Source organism: Perna viridis, chromosome 3, assembly GCF_037379345.1.
Source record: "Perna viridis isolate PV_CMFRI_1.1 ecotype Kerala chromosome 3, ASM3737934v1, whole genome shotgun sequence".
NCBI classification, from domain to species: domain Eukaryota; kingdom Metazoa; phylum Mollusca; class Bivalvia; order Mytilida; family Mytilidae; genus Perna; species Perna viridis.
The window spans coordinates 57,298,177-57,315,632 of record NC_142447.1 but is presented as its reverse complement, the minus strand read 5'-3'; the positions used below and the strand labels follow the sequence as shown (position 1 = coordinate 57,315,632).

At 31.7% G+C, this 17,456-nt stretch overlaps 1 protein-coding gene across 2 annotated transcripts; it reads right to left on the bottom strand.

Moving 5' to 3' along the window:
- Positions 1-112: 112 nt before the first annotated feature.
- LOC148623053 (asparagine--tRNA ligase, cytoplasmic-like) lies at positions 113-17,329 on the bottom strand. Of its 2 annotated transcripts, none has more exons than XM_088573547.1 (18): positions 17,185-17,329; positions 14,138-14,217; positions 13,293-13,361; positions 12,900-12,992; positions 11,808-11,897; positions 11,146-11,224; positions 10,761-10,831; positions 9,169-9,255; positions 8,438-8,524; positions 7,212-7,268; positions 6,449-6,526; positions 5,246-5,323; positions 4,788-4,909; positions 4,068-4,203; positions 3,481-3,594; positions 2,962-3,093; positions 2,499-2,630; positions 113-1,575 (listed from the first exon to the last, which is right to left on the bottom strand). In XM_088573547.1, exons 1-18 carry the CDS (start codon positions 17,198-17,200, stop codon positions 1,444-1,446), a joined length of 1,653 nt encoding a protein of 550 aa, XP_088429673.1. In that variant the 5' UTR covers positions 17,201-17,329; the 3' UTR covers positions 113-1,443. The 2 variants fall into 2 exon arrangements, with proteins under 2 accessions (XP_088429673.1, XP_088429674.1); XM_088573548.1 differs by lacking the exon at positions 17,185-17,329 and adding an exon at positions 17,065-17,133.
- Positions 17,330-17,456: the final 127 nt, after the last annotated feature.

Here is a 17,456-nt window from a genome sequence, read left to right as displayed (position 1 = left end):
ATTATTCAGATGCATATAAAAATATGCTTTAGTGTTGATGGTATGAGACCAAACAGCAGTATTACTGACTTCTTTGCCTACTTCACTCAGTTGGAAATAGAGAACAGGAAAATTTACTGTTACCTGGTTTATTCATGTAATTGGTAGTACAAGAATGATTTTCACATTGCACAGAATATACTCAAGATAGAGACAATAAACTAGAGGCTCAAGAGAGCCTGAATCGCTCATCTGGTTAACCATTTGCTTATTTGAAAAACTTGAGGAATGAGACAGGCTAAGTTAAAATCAACTGAATTGTCAAATGCAGGAAATGCTTTCATAGCATTTTCATGACCTGAACCAGAATTTTGCCAAAACAACAATTTTTGAATTTTTTTCAAAACCGGTCTTATGACCCCTGTTCCATTTTTCGTACAGGCAGCCATATCTATTCACGAATTAAAAATCACAAAAGTCATTTTGAGCACAATACACTAAAGAACTATTATGCTTATTTTCATTCAATGATCTGAAATGGTTTTAGAGAAGAGATTTTCAAGTTGTACATGTGAAAAAAAAACAACAAAAAAACTGTTTCAGAGGTTGTAATTCCTACATTAGTCAATGAATGATTTTGAAAATTTTGAAAAAACTGCCATCTGACCCCTATGATCTATTTTTAGTAATGGCAGCCATGTTTTTTCTTGAATCAACAATCATTTTGTGTGGGATACCCTAAGGAACATTAATGCCAACTTTCACTGAATTCTGTGCAATGGATTTTGAGAAGATTTTCAAAGTTGCACATGCGAAAAAAGCATAAAAAACTGTTTCATGAGCTGCAACTCCAACATCAATTCACCAATCGTTTTGAAAATTTAAAAATATGTCCATCTCATGATGCTGAACAATTTTATCCTTGACAGAAATTTGCTAAAGGCAACGGTTTTTTAGTTATTTGCAAAAAAACTGCAATCTGACCCCTATATTCTATTTTTAGTAACAACAGTCATGTTTTTTCATGGATCAAAAATCCCAACAACCATTTTGTGCAGAACACCCTAAGGAACAATCATGCCAAGTTTAAAACCTGTCTGTCCAGTAGTTTCAGAGGAGAAGATTTTTTAAAATTTTTAAAATTTGTCCACGTCGATGACAGACGCTAAGTGATGGCATAAGCTCACTTGGCCTTTTGCCAGGTTAGCTAAAAAATTACAACCATAACAAAAGTGATAATGACAGCTTATTTGTCATATTGAAAGGTAAGACATGACAGTCTACTAGGCAAGTTGATTTTGTGTTTATAATCTAAATCCAAGTGTATACTACTAGGCAGATGTATTTGACAAATCCATGTTTACATTAAATGTAAGGCAAGCTTATATAAAAAAAAACAGGTAGCACTTCATTAATATCCATTCTAATGAGCCATATTTCAATAAATAAATAAAGACTGTTTCTTCATGGTTTACATCTTTCTGTAAATCTGGGATACAGCACAACATCTCGAATGTGGTCTATTTTTAGTAACCAACAAATAAATCTCTCCAATCCTAAACCATAGCCTCCATGGGGACAGGTTCCATACTTTCTCTGTCAAAATATCACAATCTACAGCGATACTTTATGTAAGCATTAATTTTCACACGGAACAGAAAGCATGGGAAAAAGTACCCATAAAATTGATAATGAACACTACAACTCTTATCATATTTTAAAACTGAGAATATGCTAATTTGACAGAATCTGTTAAAATTAATACTCTTACAGTAATTGGTTAACTTTAAATTTAAATGTATGTTTTTATACCCTTGCTTTGTGGGAGGTAAATAGTGATTATGTCAGATGTTTGCCCATCCACAACTCGAATGAGTGTTGCTCACAGTTATTGTAGTTCATTTCTAAGTTTAAGATGTAAAGCAGCCTTTCTCCTTGACTTAATAATGTTTTGGTCAATTCAATTTTTTTTTCTTTTGATCCTAAATTTTTGCCAATGTATTGTTGTGGTCCACTTATTGTCAGCATCTGTAGACACTAAGCTTCTATGCAATAGTTTGAATACAAGGTGGATCTTGAAAAAAATGACAAAGTTTCTATCAAATTAAATGCTTCATGTGAAGCAGCTTAAATGATGTGAAACTTAAGGCTTTAAAGTTTAATACAGCTCTATATTTTGGCTTATGATTAAATGATTAACACAAGTTTCTGAACATATTGAAAGACTTTAAAGTTAGCAATTTATACATGAAGGACTTTGATACCAATGGGGAAGAACATACATTTTCAAGGTTTCCAGTCAATAACTTTGAGTAAAACCATAAAAATCTGTGAAATTAAACTACATATATAAGGTTTCATATCACAAAAGGAAGACTTTCCTGTGTAACTGATATCATGATACCACATCTTTTTAGTACTAGTACAATTAGAACCCCTGCAGCATTTAGTTTTAAGATATTTAAATCAAGTCGTATAAGTTTGTAATTGAATCTCTTAAAAAAGCTTTACAATATTACCTGGTCAAGATACCAATAGTACGGTTTGGGGTCAATACCCTCTCGTTTAAATCCTTCATGCAACTCTTCCTCATGCCAGATTCTCATTGATCCACCAACAATTTCACCAACTCCTGGCATCAAAACATCAACCTAAGTAAACATTGTAAATAGATAATTTTGTATGTCAAGTAAAAGAGTGTCAATAAAATGATTGTAACTGTAAATTTAGATGTAGGAAGCCTTTATCATTCCCATGTAGAAATAGCAATAGTAAATCTAACATTGAATTCTTATCAAACTGAAACCTTACATCAGATTTTGGTCAACTAGAACTACTTAATAGTTCAGAACTTACACCAGACTTTTGCAACTTGTTTATATTAAGAATCTTATCCACAGCAACTGCAAAGATTTTAGTTGCTGTCTTTCAGACATTAACTCAATACTTATTTCTACAATGTCATTTTAGTATTGTACTTACTGATTCTGTGACTTGTCTATCATCTTTACATTTCTGCATGTAAAAAGATTTTATTTCAGCTGGGAAATGAGTTAATAAGATTGGAAGGTTTATTTGGTCAGTCATTTTTCTTTCTGGTGCCTCAGGAATATCCTACAAAGATATAACACATAACTGCTGTAAAACATAGTAGGTGCATCAACAGTGCAAAATTGAAACTTTGTGTAAGCCTTGCGTGCATTGCTTATCATAATGTAACCTTCCATTTCTTTTGTATACATGAACTTCAATAACAAATAATTTACCATTCATGAAATAATCAAGAATGAAACAAATTAGTGAATGCTTATCTGACAAAGTTACCATACACTAAAAACATGCTATATTTGTGTCTACCATGTAATAGTCTGTCCTACTTATATAATTCAAACATAAAATTCTAACATGTATTTGAATTGAATTTCATCCGACATAAATAATAGCCCAAGATTTGTCACTTTGAATAGTTCAGTTCTGGGTAAAATTATGCTATGACCCTACCTCTCCAAATTCATAGAAAGTGCCATCATCTTTCTTTATGTTGTTATTTTTCAGGTATTCTATTGCTTCAGCATACTTCATTCTCTTAAATGGTCTCTTAGGAGGCTGAAATTCCTATAAGGAAAATATTTTTTTTTAACTTCAAATGCATAAGATTGAATTACATCAGAAAAGGTATCTCATTACTCTTTTATTGTTATGCATACTGCATGTCATAATGTATAAAGATATAAGGTATTTTCATTTAATTAACTTTAAAACATTTACGATGAATTATTTTTTCACATTGAAAATATGAAAAAATATCAGATCCAGAATGTTATTATTGCAAATACAGAAACTTGTAATGCCTTAAATGTCTAGAATTAGTTTTATTATAACCTCCAAAAAGCTTACAATCATTCTGTCTGATAGTGTTTGTTTCATTGGCATACATGAATTGATAAAAATAATCTCGTCTTGGAGACAGACGTGTGCAGATTTTCTTGATACACTTTACAACAACAGTATTCAGAACCCATACTGATACCAAACAACTAACTAGGTCTCTGACAACTTAATACAAAATACTGATATAAGTGACTTACTGGGTGTAATTCTTTGACTATTTTACCATAAGGAGATGCCAATACTCTGTCAACTACACCACATATAAGGTCTTCTATATGCTGTAACAAATCCTCAAATGTGATGAATGGTAACTCTCCTTCTATATGGGTATACCTAATATAAAACATTTCAAATTAATTCATTCTAAAGTGTATTTATGTACCAATCAATATAAAATTCAGACACTGCCATTGGTAGAAGAGGATTCATGGTGCAGAAAAACCCACTGAACAAACGTCGTTTTTTCCTCTTTTACTAAACAATAGTCCTTTCTGTAATCAGATCTGTATTTTAGAGAGAACGATATATTTATCTCCCACTAAAATCATAATTTCCTACACAATCTATGAATGCAACGTTACGAGTATGTAGTGATTACGAGGGGTGTATTGGTTACGAGAGGTGTATTGGTTACGAGGCTGTAGTGATTACGAGGGGTGTATTGGTTACGAGGGTGCATTTTCAATCCAGACATATTGGCCACATGTTTAAGTAGTCGAAGCATGTAGCAAATATCTTATTCAAAGTAAAATGTAATGAAATAAGAAAAAAGCTTTATCAAGCCCAACTTCTACTAAATATTATGCAATTTCTATATTGATTTGACCAATGATGTCTTGCCACCACTATGAAGTGGGAAGATCTCTGTAAATTTGATCAAAGTTTTTACTGAGTATAATCTATTATAAATTGCTTACTCAGCTAAATGTCGTCTTGTCCTAGAATGTTCTGCCCTAAATGATGACATTATACAGAACACATCTCCTAATGCTGGTATAGCAGTTTCTAAATATAATTGTGAAGACTGGGTGAGATAAGCCTAGAAAAAACATTATCATTTAACATAACTGATTACCTATGGCTCAAGTATCATCAACGATGTTAATTACTGTAAAAGTATTAATGTTTGCGGTGTACTAATTTTACAAATACGCAATTTTTTTACACTATAAAAAGCTGATCATTTTTTTTTGAATATGCTCACTTGGCAGAATCTGTGAAAAATTAATATGTTTACAGTATTGTTTACTGTTTAAACTTTCTGAATGAAATACATCTTTTCTGAAGTTTTTTTTTAAAATTATTTGGTAGACAGCAAACATCAGGCAACTGTTAAAAAATGAAAAACTAATTCCTTATAATAAAAAATAACTACCTCCTCTCCAAAATAATCTAATTTAAACAATGTGGCACCTCCCTCAACCTGGGTCTGTACAAGTGAAGGTGGTGTCATCTAAATATAATAATAAAATAAATATGTAAAAACAAATGCTCTTAAGGAAACAGCTAGATACAACCACAGTGGTCAAACTCTGAGAGGCCAAGTATTGACACACCATGCATACAGCTTTGAATTTAGATTGTAAGTAGACATTTGACGCCCCAAAACTTCTAAAACACTTAAGTCTGAAATAATTCTTAACTGTTTATGACATATCAAAGACTTTCATTGGAGTTACCATGGAAGTTAAGAATATTCTCAATTTTAAGTATTTTTCAAATTTTGTGGCCCTGGACCATGAATTGAAGTGACCCCATCATTTTGTGGTAAGTCACCTAGTAATACAATTTGAATAAAATTCATTTTACAGTTGGGAATATGGTTGTTTCTGATCCTTTCATTCACTCCTAATTCCTAATTGGTTCAAGTTGTAACCCCAAAAGAGATCCATTTTCTAAGTTACTGTCAGAACATTGGAGAAATGCTTGTTTCCGTCCTCTTTTTGGCTCCTAATTTTAGAAAGGTTCAAGTCTTAACTGACTAAGTAATCTGACCTTTGTGGGAACAATGTCGTATACACTCATATCATTTTACTTGAGTTACATAGATAAATTCTATGAAATGCTTGTTTTTGACCCCCTATTCAAAAACCGTTGGGTCCATAACCCTAAAAATCAAAATCAACATTCCTTTTGTGGTTTCGAACCTTTTTATAAAATTGTACAAAAATCAAGCAAGAAATAAGTTATCGCATGAAAATCATGTGACAACAGCATCATACCATTAAACAACCACAAATTTTTATGCAGTTGTGTAAAAATCCAATAATTGGGCCCATTTTTGTTTTGTTTTGTTTTGAATAAGAGTGTATGTGTGTATCTTTTTATTGTTTTGTTTTGCTGTTTATTGTGTTAGCAAGAACACAATTCTCACAAATAATAGGAAAACAATGGTTAAGTCATATGCACAGCAGATAATTTCTAAAAATTGCTGGAAGAAAATCACATAATACAATATAACCTGATAAAACTATTTAGTTCAGTTAAATGTACTTTCAAGTAGTATTATAATACAACCATTCTCCTAAACGCCTGTGATTCATAAATTTAATAAGTATTTTAAACATAAAAATCTCACCTCAACAAATCCTTTTTCAAAGTAGAATTCTCTGAAACAGTGCATAATGACAGATCTCATCCTCAACACTCTAGATGTCTACAATGTAAAATAGAAATGACAAAATACTTCAATGATATTTTTTGTTTCTCTCTAACTTTTTTCTTGAAACTAATGAACCAGTAAGTTTTCCATTTTTTGGCAAAAAAAAAACACGTCTTTCCACGAAATCTTACTCAAAATGTTACCCGAAATGCAGAAATGGCATTCCTTTCTTTTTTAAGCATCAGTTATTGGAGGTATAAATTATTTCATCATCAAAGTCTTTATCATTCTATAGTAACTTTGAACTCCCTTTTCTGGATCCTCTAACACTTAAGGCTTTTCTGGAACCTCTGACACTAAGACGAATGAACTGTCAATTCGTCTTCAATAAACTATACAATGTGTGTCCACATTGTCAAATTCATGTTTTTTTCTGAGAAGGATTCATTATTTATTTCAATTTTGCCTGGTTCTTACAAAGAATAGCACTTAAGGTGAATGTTTGTTAACAATTTATTATGATAGAAACCTTTTTTTCTGCAAAGCATAAAAACAAAGAATTCCTCAGATAATAGAGAAGTATTTGAAAGCCAAGCAGTGTCCTCTTTCAACAAAAATTCTGACTGTATTTTCATCACCACAACTACTTGGTTTATTGGTTTACATTTTTCTTCACTACACATAATGTAGCAAAAACTAATCAATTCCTTTCTTAACAATACCCAAATCAAACACTTACATTTTCTCCTCTAATCATCATGTGTCTGTTGTCTAGTTGTACATCTACATGTGCTTCCTACAGATATATAGTTACTAATTAAATTCTGAATTTACCTTTTTCTTGTTCAATAAATTACAAAATATATCTAAAGATTAGTCTTTCTTCCCTGTACAATAGTGTTCGCTTATAACGTACAGGCTCATAGCCAATTCAGGTTTATAACGAATTAGAACATACTTCCCAGTCCCAGTGATTTGAAACTAATGCATTTCGTCCTTGATTTTAAGAATTCGAAATCAGGGATATAACGAAGTATTCCTTATGACCCGGCCACAGATTTATTGCTGAAGTTTGCCTGGATAAAAAGAAGAGTCAATTTAATTGTTATGTAAACATCAGACACCAGTTGTCTGTTGCTCATGGTAATTGATTAATCAACAATTTCACGGTTGATGAACACACAGTTAGAAGATCAGCTAATATTACCTGTATTTTTGTTTTATTACTCATTAAAATATCAATCAAATAATGACACACAAGCCATCGAAAAATTTAGCCAAAGAACATCCCAGATTGTGAACTTTTATCACTTTTGATTTAATGATAAGGTTTGTTGCTAGTCCCATCATAGAAATATGTTTTCAAACTTCAAGGGGTCAAACATGCTGTGTAAATTACTACAGACTCAACAAGATTTGATGCAAAAAATTCTTCACAAAATTGAAATTCCATTATGAAGAGAAAGGCAATTTATCTCCATCCAATGTAACCAGGTAATGCTATTCTTTGCTTATCTTTGTTCTTACAGTCATGCACATAGATGGGCAAACAAGGGAGCACAGAACAAAGATAAAAGAGAAAGTATGCAAGTTTATGCAGAGTTTATAACAACAACTACAACAGCAACAAAAACAATTGTTTTCTTTTTTATTCATCATTTATAATAAAAACACATTACAAAACCATTCTTTAATTCATGGCTAGAAAAAAAGCGCATTAATATTGCTACATCTTAAACGATAATGCCACTTTTGAGAAAACAAAAGGGGAGATAAACCTAATTTTGAAAAAAAAGTTTCTGATATGCATATAACAAAGTAACTGAGACAGTCCCCTGAGATTCGTTATAAACGAACTCTACTGTATTTATTTTTTCAAGTGAAAATGTATACCTTCATAAAGTATCAGGTAATATATTCAGCAGAATCATAACTCATTTATGTCTTATCCACCTTGTAACTAACCTCGTTCAGAATGTTATCAGCACCACCTGGAGGAGACGGTCCAACTAATTCCCAATAATCTGCATTTAGTTCATGGCCATCAGGAGCCTACAACAAACAGTGTTACAGTTACTTTAAAAAATAAGTACCTTTACATTAGAAAATCCATCCCAAGTAGGTTTTTCTAGGCAATTAAACATATTTTATTATTTATTATCAATATAGGTAACTAATGGATTTGATAAGAATTGTCCCAATGTACACATATCGTATTTCCTAGATGGTCTTTGCAGAATAATATACCTGTATCAAAAATCAATCATTATTTTGATTATTGCCACTCACAAACTTAACATATGCAAGTTTCACAAGCTAGGCTTGTTTACAATCAATAGATGATGTATTTATTAACATAAATTGAAGTTAGTTTGTAATGATATGAAATTAGCAGTCCATTTATTATCTTTATTCCTTCATCACTAATTTTACAATACTAAATCAGATTCACATTACTGCAACAACATTAAAAGCTTGGCATCTTATAATCTACTGCCTGTCTATTTCTCCATACAATTTGACAATTCAGGGGTTCAAATTAGTGTAAGTCTGAGGTCTGGGACCCTTGGTTTAAAAGAGTAACATTTTTGTACAATGTCATATGTCAACAACAGACTACAGAAGCTAAGTGATGGCAAAAACACTAGCATAGACCTTTAGTCCAGATGATCTTATGAGAGTAATGATTGACTTACATTTTTGCCTTCTGGCACCTCTTTAATGGTACCCCAAACACATATAGCTGCTTCTGTGGCCAACAACAAGGCATCATAAGTTTGACACTGTAAACAAAAACAAATCTTAATCAACTGTCAATGCTTAAATCTTGCAAAGAGAACCACATAACCATAACTGCAGGTTTGGACACAGTTTTTTTAATTTATTCGTTTGCAATTTTTTTTATTTTAAGTTACACTTTGAACAGTGAATATAATAAATACAGTGAAATGTGTTTTAACGGAAACTTGTCTATAACAGACACTTTTTTAAGGCTTTCAATATCAATTTAAAAGTGTTTTGAATCTTGGTAAACGAACCAATTTTAGTCTGTGGTTCCGTTTTGATAGGTTTCACGTTACACCCATTATATTAACTAAAATACTGTTTTAAGTGGCGGAAATTGTCTCCCGACTCTACTTTTATCTTTTTCTGTTTATAAAGTATCAATAAAAATAACAGATGTAATGGTGCATACAGTCTTTATTCAAACCATTAAGAAATTATATATTTTATCTGAATGTTGTTAACTGATTTATCGTACATTAGGGGCCCTTAGCCACACACACGGCAGTGACACAGGACACAAGTACTAAGACTTAGATATTCAGGCACCCTTAGGCACACACACAGCAGTGACACAGAAGGACACAAGTACTAAGACTTAGATATTCATGCACCCTTAGCCACACACACAGCAGTGACACAGGACACAAGTACTAAGACTTAGATATGAAGGTACCCTTAGGCACACACACAGCAGTGACACAGGACACAAGTACTAAGACTTAGATATTCACGCACCCTTAGGCACACACACAGCAGTGACACAGGACACAAGTACTAAGACTTAGATATTCACGCACCCTTAGGCACACACACAGCAGTGACACAGAAGGACACAAGTACTAAGACTTAGATATTCACGCACCCTTAGCCACACACACAGCAGTGACACAGGACACAAGTACTAAGACTTAGATATGAAGGTACCCTTAGGCACACACACAGCAGTGACACAGGACACAAGTACTAAGACTTAGATATTCAGGCACCCTTAAGCACACACACTGCAGTGACACAGAAGGACACAAGTACTAAGACTTAGATATGCAGGTACCCTAAGGTAAACACACAGCAGTGACACAGGACACAAGTACTAAAATATGGATATTCGGGCAGCCTTAGGCAAACACACAGCTGTGACACAGACGGACGAAGTACTAAGATATGGATATTCGGGCACCCTTAGGCAAAGACACAGCTGTGGCACAGATGGACACAAGTACTAAGATATGGATATTCATAATGTTTTAATTATTGTTATATCATATGTTAATGGGAAACTGATCAACAGAACAACCATAATACACCTGAAAATGTTATGTCAAGACAAAATTCCTGAACCCTTTATGCTGTAGTTTTATAATAAGTGAGACAAAATTCCTAAACCTTTTATACTATAGTTTCAAAATATGTAAAACAAAATTCCTGAACCCTTTATGCTGTAGTTTTACAATTAGTGAGACAAAATTGCTAAACCTTTGTATTATTGGTTCCTAGCACTTACCATCATATCAGATAGAACACACTGAAGAAATCCTGTACCATCACGTAACACAATAAATATCAACGATTTACCTACAATATAATACAAACAAATAAAGGTCTAAACATTAATAATCATTTATGTTCTGGCTTCTCATTTGTTTTGTATTCATATTACTTAAATAACCACATCAAATATGCCTGTGTGCCTGCAGCCAATGTGGCCTTGGGCTGACATTTTCATCACGGTGGGGCTGTTGTCCCTTTGACAATACACATTCTCGTTATATCAAATATTGGTAATTTGTGGAATAAGGCTGTGTCAGCAGTTATAAAGTGTAAAGGTTCATTACCAGAAGACAGCTTCCCAACACTTTAACAGTGGTTAACTGAAAACCTGATATTACCTTGTCGTCTCAGACGGTGTACCCAGCCATATGCTTTTACTCTACTGTTTCTATTGGCAACAGACTCTCTGATTCTTATCTGTAATGATAAAATGGTGAACATTTGACATTTTGAGTTTTTTTAGTTTTTGTAATAACTGAAGAATAAATGTCAAAAAATCCAACTGCTAAATAAGAAACCTCATCAATCACCTTTTTCTTTGTCTAACCTTTTAAATTTTTTTTATAAAAATCCAGGATTGATTAGGTGGAGTTGTGTTTACAAGATATATGGACAAAGGATTAAACTGACTGACATAAACATTGATACCTAAATACTCCCCAAAATGTATTTAAACAGGTAATATGATTTTAGGCTATGCCTATGATAGATGGAGCTCAATATCTTATTAAAAGACAAACAGCGCCTACGCACTTGCGCAATCGTCTACTTCAATGTCGACAAATTTGATCCCTTTCAATTTCAATCAGAATATTTTTCTAGCCATTCATAATTTGGTCTTACATTCTAAATATATAGGAAATTCTGTCCATACATCCCTCTTTCTTTGTGACCTTGGTAACAAACCATTAAACCTTTCCACTTGTTTTGTAACTAATTCTAAGTATTATTTGTTAACAAGGCAACCCCATATTTTGTCTACTTATGTATCAAAACTAACCCTCTTTGCAGCAGGCAAACTTTCATCCTCTTTAATTGTAATATTTTTAGCTTCTTCCAAATTTTTCTGTCTTTTCTCAAGATCCTCTTTCTGGAAATAAAACAATAGTATAAGTTGATAACAAGATAACAAGAGTAGCCACAGTATATTGATAATGACATATTCCTCATGTGATCCCTAAATTGGTTATGAAGTAACAAAGAACATATCTAAAGCTATCTCAATCCTTTTAAGTTCCTGTAATGAACAATAATGTACAGGCAAAGTTAGTTAAATTTTGGTTTTCACACAAAAACAGTAGTGAAATTTAATTATAAAAACAATCAAACCCCATTCAGTTTTGTAAGAAAGAAGATGTTATTGACTATACATGTATATCCAGAAAAATGTCAATAGATTTGCATAGACTGCATTATATATTGTAGTGATATAAAACAACATGTCAAGTCTTACAATTTAGGAGACATTTTACTAATCTTACAATTCTATTAAAGATCTCATTAACCATTTTCTGTCAATACCATTACTTTACATGTATTATTAAAGGTCTCATTAACCATTTCTGTCAATACCATTACTTTACATGTATTATTAAAGGTCTCATTAACCATTTCTGTCAATACCATTACTTTACATGTATTATTAATCATTTTCAAAATTTCACTATGAATTCTCAGGACAAATGATAATTTAAAGGTCCATACTATCACAGAGCATGGAGAATATAGAACATAAAACCATGTTATAAAAGTACAATGAACATACACATTTTTTAAAAAAGTGGATTTGAATAATTGATATTGAAAATCCACATTTTAATCTTTTCTGCTAATTGATGGCATGGAGACAAATTAATCACACATGTAAACAAATTCATAAACCTAAGTAATACATGTAAATAACAAACATGTCTCCAAAGTATACATTCTCAAGCTTTACCTTTACAACTTTTGATCAACATACACACAGAGTATGCACTTACAATGCATCTAGGTTCAATGTGTTTTTAGCTAAATAGAGTGGTGGCTATTTGGCCTTGAAGTGGTAAGCTAGGCGTCATATAAATAAGCTGAAAGTCTATGAGGTACTTACCTCCCTTTTCTCTTTATCTGCAGATTTATATTGCTGCTGTTTAAATATCTTTGATACTTTTTTCAACTGCGACTTTGAAACAGTCTCAAACTTCTGAAAACAAGTTTGAATTAAACTAAAAACAGTCTACGTCATTACCGACAGACAATATAATTATTTTCTCATTTGAACAGTTTTGGCATACATACATGCAACTGATGATATTCTAAATTACTTTAATAAAAGTTAATTAAGGATTCAATATTTTCTCTTCATGCATTGCATGTCTCTATAGTGTCAAAGAAATATTATGCAAAAAAAGAAAATTTCTGATGTTAAGAATTATATTGACTTGGATCACAATTCTATAATTATTGTAAACATAGTAAGGTTTGAAGTATAATAAAAACAAACCTGATCTCCATCTTTTGTACAGTCAACCATTATAGGAGGGAATGGATCACCACCAACATGTCTCATAGCCTACAAATTTCATGTACCCAGTACATATTTGCAATGTATGTATGATTCATGTCATATACTTTCACGTAAGATAATTACAAAGGTGTAGAGACAGTTAGAAAAAGTAGACCTTTAGAAAATGTACTAGAAAAAAACAATTAAATGGTTACAAACTACAAATCTTCTATATTACTAATCATGAGATTCTTCATGCTTAAAGCCTTTTTTTATTGGTCGAGAACGTCTTTGCCAGAAGTTTCATACTTGCATGAACTTTGCCAAATCGTTCATACTTGCATGAACGCCAGTCAACCTGAAACCAATATGGTGACCGCGTAGTTTGAAAGAGTGTGGCAACAAAATAAACTGCATAACATAGCCGTAAGAATAGTTTATTACATACACATTGATTTTACTGGTCAAGTTTGTTTACAGAGGGTAATTTTCAGCCTGGGGAAAGACACTTATAATTGCTTAAAATCTAACTATCAGTAAATTTGCCCCAAAATTAAATTGTCCCAGAATTAGATTTCATAGATTCATACCGGTTCAATACATTTCAAGGAAAATAATTCCCATTTGTCGGGATAGAATTATAAGGATTAAATTGCTATTTACGGTCATTCATGCATGTATGAACCGATCTCTCCACTCCCAAACATTACATGGAGGGCCTTTGGCTGTTCATTCAGTTTGGGAGTGAAGAGATCCGTTCATACATGCATAAACGACCAAAAATAGCTGTTTAATCCTATAATAAACTTCAGAAGCTATTTAATTCTACAAGTCAATCTTACTTGTAGTACACTTTTAAATGGTTTGTTCTCTGTACCATCACCAGATTCGTCACTCCCAGACTTTTCTGATGTATAAATTGCTAAAAATAAACAGACCTAAAACATTCAAAAATTTTTTCATGTGTATACATTTGTCAGTTCGCATTAGTCCATTTCCTTTAACTGCCACTATTATTGGTAAGCAAAGAATTTTGAGCAGTCATATTTATAAATAAAGGCTATCATTTGAAAAAATAACATGGTTTATTATGATCACACATTGCAAATCAGCACTGTATATCCAAACTATCACTCATACCTGTCATAAATTGAATGTACTTCCCTACATGCAAATCAAATAAGAATTGTATGTAAATGTACACAATACACATGGAAAAGTGACTTACCTCTGATGGGTACAATATAAAATGTGTTACCTGTACTGATACATATGTTCAAGAATTTGGCAAAATTATCAATTTAATATAGTGAAAGTGCATTATAACCAGAATATAATAAAGTCTTATGTCCCACTCATGCATTTAACATCACCAGATATGTGTAACTGCATGAAAATAATTCATGCGCAGTTTTCTTTCTTGCAGAAAATGTATTTAAAGTATAGAAATACATCTGTATATGTATATCATTTTCATTTACAACAAGAAAAAATGCATCATAAATAACTGATGAATTTTTATTTCACATCAGTTTGTCATGCAGAATATTGTCTTATAAAATCATTTGAATAAATCATATCTACTTATTACCACAAAAATTCAACTTAAAGTATTTCAAATCACATGAATATCACCACGAATAAAACATTTAAACTTTACAAAAGTTCATACTGCTCTGTGAGTAAGTTTTGGCTGCAGAAATTAATTTCAATATTGACAAAGCATACATGTACCTCGGTATATTTAATCAGTTGAACTATTGTGATCAGCTCCAATGAAGGGGAATCTAACATCAATAGCAATAATTTTCCAAAGTTTCATGAAAATAGATGCAACCACTACTAAGTTACCATTATAGTCTGAAAACTGTGAAATCCTTCCTTTTATTTGAACAAAATACCATAACTCGGAATCATAAAAGAGGAAATTTACAAAAATTGAAAGGGAGCTTACTTCAATTTAAAGCAACAAATCACCAAAGTTTCATTAACATTGCTGCAAGGGCATCTGAATTATAAGAATAATAAATATTTGGACAATAGCCACAATTAAAAGGTAAAAGGAATTGAATACAAATAAAATTCAATTTAAACCTACTGGTACATGTATTAAAACACAAAAAGCATCAGACGCCCAAATTTTTGCTGTACGGCCTTCATCAGTAGCAAAAAGACTCTTTTTGAAAATTTTGGCCTCAGTTTGGTACATATAAAAATGTGTAACCCATGCCTGTACCCATACCAATTTTTCCCCATACCCAAATACTCTTTTGCCAATTTCTTCATTATTACATGTATATGATATTTCCAGCTGATAATTTGTACACATTCACAAAAAATTATGCTTTGCTAGAATTAATAATTTTTACAATTTTTTTCATAATTTGATTTGTATTTTATTTTCAGTTTTCAAAAGTACCGAAATGTGTAACCCAAAATTCCTGTAACCAAAACCTAAGTCTGGTATATTTGTTACTTGTACAATTTTATTACACATTTCACATTGGAATACCATGATATTATTAAAATATTCAAGGGCTATTAATTAAAGTAGAATTGGATTCTATTTATGAGACTTTCTTTTTCATTCATGATAAGATCATATCCGTTATTTGCTGGTACAGGAATTCATGCTACAGTACGGTATGGATTTAAACTCCGACATTTCTTTTTTAAAAATATTATGAAATATTTCAAATCATTATCCAAAGTCTTAAAGTTATATTTAATCTCTGAATGTTCTCAGAAACATGTAAATTATGGACTGGAAAATGAGAAATAGTCAAATATAAGTTTGATAGTGTAACTTACGGTTACACATTTCGGGACTTTTGAGAACATAAAATCAACTGAGTTTGAAAATATAATAGATGTTTTCAACTAGTTTTAACTCCAATTGATTTAAAAATCATACAGATCTTTCAGATCAAGTTAAAGTATAGGAGAGTTCTTTGTGATGTCATCACTTACCTGTGATTTGGTTTTGGTTGGCAAAAAACACATTGAGTGGCATAGGGCATCAACTTTAAATCATCATAACTTTTTCATTTTTAAAGATAATTCAATAATATTTTTGGTTCCCCAAACTGCAAATAAAACTCTTTTTACCCATGGAATTTTTAAATAAATATTTAATAAATAGACTTTTTGAGCATAAAATTTTAATAATAATTTTATATAAAAATAGAGGTTTACATATAAATATCATTAAAAATTTATTTTTAAAGTAAAAGAGTTCTAAGTTCACATACAAAATATGAATTAATTTAGATAAATGAATCATTTACAGAACCAAAATTGGATATAAAATAACAAAGTTATGAAGTTTTGAAAATTGGTATTATAATCATGGCAATTGTTTATTTAGTTGTTTATTTGCCAACCAATTTGACACTTAATAATATGCAAATTAGTGAATATGACATCACTAATGAGATCAGCGAACTCTCCTATAAAATTACTAACAATAATAGAAAAATCAGCGATATAGTGATTTGAGTACGGGGATTTTGGTACGGGTACAGGTTACACATTTCAGGGGTGTACCTCAATTTGGTTTGTCTTTCATTTCAATCGGCGTTGGCGATAAAGGTTGTGTAGGTCAATTCATGCTCTGCCATTACAGTTACACAGTCACAGGTATTAATTCATTTTTTTTATTTTTCACAGAGCAAATTACCAAACTATGAGAAGACAAGTGAAAATACTGTGAAATCAAAACCCATTGTGACAAGAATGACCAGCTAGCAGCCTCTCTAATTCGATGTACCTCTGGTTGACAATTACATGCAACTGTCACCACAGTCAACACTGATCATGCCATTCATGGTTCGCAGGCAGAGACTGAGAGACTTATTCCATAATACAATAACTTTTTTTTATGTCTTACCAGTAGGCGAAGCCATTGTCTGTCTTTTGACAAGAACTTCTGTAAAACACACAACGTTTCAAATGGTACCAAATAAAATATATATGCTGTAAAACTGATGATGAAACCACATGCAAATCGGAAGACTTGCTAAGTTACTTCCCTTGCAGTTCTGTTGTAGAAATTATTTTCCTCCTTCTTATAGGGACACATGCGATTTTTTTCTTTTTTAAATATTCGGTTGGTATGGTAATTTCAAAATTTTATTACACTTATAAACAATAAATATACTA